At 40.6% G+C, this 3,410-nt stretch overlaps 1 protein-coding gene across 1 annotated transcript; it reads right to left on the bottom strand.

Annotated features, from left to right (window-relative positions):
* Nucleotides 1–425: 425 nt before the first annotated feature.
* LOC308419341 (taste receptor type 2 member 7) lies at nt 426–1,364 on the bottom strand (the record flags this gene model as incomplete). Its single annotated transcript, XM_080915050.1, has 1 exon — nt 426–1,364. The coding sequence occupies one exon, from the start codon at nt 1,362–1,364 to the stop codon at nt 426–428; it is 939 nt and encodes a 312-aa protein (XP_080771176.1).
* Nucleotides 1,365–3,410: the final 2,046 nt, after the last annotated feature.

Genomic DNA, 3,410 nt, shown 5'->3' with positions numbered 1-3,410 from the left:
TCCAATCATGAATGTAGTTCAGTGACCTAAGAAGAAAACTTTAAGTCAGGCTGTAAGAACAAACCACCTGCTTTTCCAAAGAATGCAAACAGCAGTGAGATGCTGTTACAGTTGTTTTGAATTTGTCAGGCAGCTTTGCATTTGGAAGAGTGATTCAGGACTGACTATGAAAATATGCTTCCCCTGTAGTTTTTGTTATAATTTGTTCTGAGAATTGTTTTCTATGTCAACAATGTAAAATGGGAGGGAGAAATAGAGACAGCGACATGCAAAGTTGCTGTATACGAGATTTCTTAAGATTCAATTTAAGTTTGTTAAAAGGATGTCACCACATGAAAGCAATATTCATGTAAGAATGAAAGATAAAGATCTTGTCTTCCTTTCTCTTAGAGAGTGATAGCTTTTCTTCAGATAAGTTTTTGATGCTAGTATTTTCTTCCCTTTAATATAGTCTTTACTCTACAGAGCACCCTCACAGATGCCTGTTTCAGTTTACTGTTTCCAAGGATCAGGATAAACGAATGGCTTGAGGGATATATTAGAGATATTAGCTCACCCCAAATTACAGCTAATTCACTTTCTGGCATAAAGTAGCTGGAGGTGGCTATGAGAAAGGCCAGGCAGTAGACAACAAACAGGATAAGGAAGGAAATTACTGCTTTTGTGGCTTTCACATGAGCTGTTGTGCTGGGATCTTTGTACTCTGTTACATTGAGTTGCATCTGCCTGGTGTGTCTCCATAGGGAGTGTATCAAGAGGAAAAATGAGACTAGGGACACAGAAAAGGGGAACAGCATGACCAAGTTGAGATTTACCTTGGCAGAAGCATATCCAGCTTTATTAACTTTGCACCTCAAAGTAGAGTTTATCTTCTCTTTTGTCTTGACACAACGTCTGAAATCATCATTAAAATTTTCAGTAACTAAGAGGCTAAAACACAGGGAGAGAATCAAGCATGCCAGTAGAGTCCTGAGAATTAGCTTGTCAATTCTCCACTTTATCCAGAGAAAAAGAGGGTGGAAGAAGTTTGCTATCTTGAAGAAGTAGAAAAGGCTGAGGCAGGTGGCAAACCAGACACTTAAATGGTTGGTAAGTGTCCAGAAGAAGTCAATGGTCCTCATTTCTTTACCTCTTTTGTAGGTGTCTGGATACTGTACCAATATAATACAATCTAACAGGATTATACACTGTAGACAAATTCTGGACATGGCCAGACTTGAGAGTATTAAATCAATAGAGGCAATCTTCCTATTCTTCATCCAGCCCATGAAGTTTACCAGTACAATGAATGCATTTCCAAAGATTCCTACTAAGGCCTCACCAAGAGCTACAAGCATTAAAATAGTATCTGTTTCATATGTCATTTTAAAGTAGAGAAGTATCCAGTAAGTTTTTGGCTGACTGGATGTAGTTTGGTCTCTACACAGGGCTATTTAGGGTTTGCTGTCCTTGTCTTTACCCCTTTAAGTTGCAGTCTCTCTTGTGATGAAGAGGAGAATTATACATGAAGGCAGTTTACCTAAATCTCAATTCATCTTAAAACAAGAGTTTGATGACCCTTATCCTAGCTATTGTATGCCTATTTATCTTCTCATGAGGTCATTCTTTCCTATACAGAGTTAATTTAGGCAGAGCTACTATTTGCTAAGATGCAAATTAACCCAATGCCTTTCCATGGGCCCAAGCTGTTTATCTGAGGTTAAGGCTTACAAATTTGTGATTCATAAATCGTGCTAGTAACCTCAGCACTGCTGTTAGATTGAATAAATTAAAATATAGGGCACTTATTTAAATTTAAATTTTAGATAAACAATGAACATACTTTAAAAAGAGTATTTTAGAACTTAGAGTATAAGAAAAGATCAAAACTTTTAGAAAGTATTGAATGAAATTTAGTTGGGTGTCCTGTGCTATATTAGGTAACCCAACTCTCAAGAATTTCCTAACAAGTAGAAAACTGGCAGCAGTTGAAATTTGTTTAGAACTCTCATCATGGTATATAATCATGCTTCTTATTATCAAGGGATTTAAATTTTGGCTCCACATTGAGAAATAGACCTTTTAAGAAAGTTTATCAAACTAATGATTTTTGTAATTTATAACTTCTTGATTCTTTGTAAATTTCACAATATAAACCCCATTCCACTCACTTCCTCATTCTTACCCTCTGCCCTTGTAACCATTCAAGAAACCACCCAAACCCAAACCCAACCCAACTCAACCCAACCCATCCCATCCCATCCCATCCCATCCCATCCCATCCCATCCCATCCCATCCCATCCCATCCCATCCCATCCCATGCCATCCCATCCGATCCCATCTCATTCCATCCCATCCATCCCAACCCAAACAACCACCATCATCACTACCACCAGCACCTCCAAAAACCTAACAAGAAGCAAAAACAAAAACAAGAACATGTAGAAGTTGCAGCACGGTATAGTGTGTCTTATAGTTTTCTTTGTTCAGGCACATTTACTTGAAAATGTTCATTACAATGAGACATTGGTTAGGTGGGAGGCATCTGGCTTCTGCTACACTGTTAATACTCAATCATCACTGAGACTCCTCTCAGATATTTTGCTGTTGCCTTGTGTAATGAAGATCCCGCAGCTTTGGATCTGCAAGACAAGCTCCTTCATGTGCTACAGCAATTCATAGAGGAGCAGGGCTAGCTTTTTTACTCTCAAGCCACCAGGGCCTGCTTTTTGTGACCATTTTACCAAGGAGAGCATTATTGTGTTGTCCAGGTGAGGTGTAGCATGTTCTCCTGAGTACTGTAGCCTGTGAGGGTCTGGGACAGCTCTCCTGCCTGCTGCAGGTGGTGAGCTGAAAGTGAGCATAGATCACCTTTCCTTCATCCACACCAACACATGGCAGACAAATGACAGAGCTAGCTTACCTGTGCCCATGCCACCAGGACCAATTTTATTGTGCTACTCAGATGAGTGCTCTCTCTCTCTCTCTCTCTCTCTCTCTCTCTCTCTCTCTCTCTCTCTCTCTCTCGTGTGTGTGTGTGTGTGTGTGTGTGTGTGATGTTTTTGCTCTAGCCAGTGAGTAGTGATGCCAGTTCTCCACAGACCTGAGACAACAACATGGCTCAGACAAAGAATATCCACACAGCCTCTGTGTGTGTGTGTGGGGGCGGGTGGTTAACAGATTTCCAATGCCGCAGGGCCATGGACTCAGACATGGGCCTTGGTGACACCACAGGCTAGGACTCATAGCTTCAGATGGCTACTCATATTAGGTTGCTTCTGATTACTGTGGAGTCTTCAGTTCTGTTTGTCTTCATGAGGCACACAGTGTTTTGCTTCTCTTTTTCCATCCTTGCCCCACTTACTTGCTTATCTTAGTGGCACCTGAGGCTTCTGGGTATCTGGGGTAATCTCAGGCTTGTTATGCCTGT

Source organism: Micromys minutus (assembly GCF_963924665.1).
Source record: "Micromys minutus genome assembly, chromosome: 3".
In the NCBI taxonomy this organism is placed as follows: Eukaryota; Metazoa; Chordata; class Mammalia; order Rodentia; family Muridae; genus Micromys; species Micromys minutus.
This window is presented reverse-complemented; position numbering and strand designations above follow the sequence as displayed.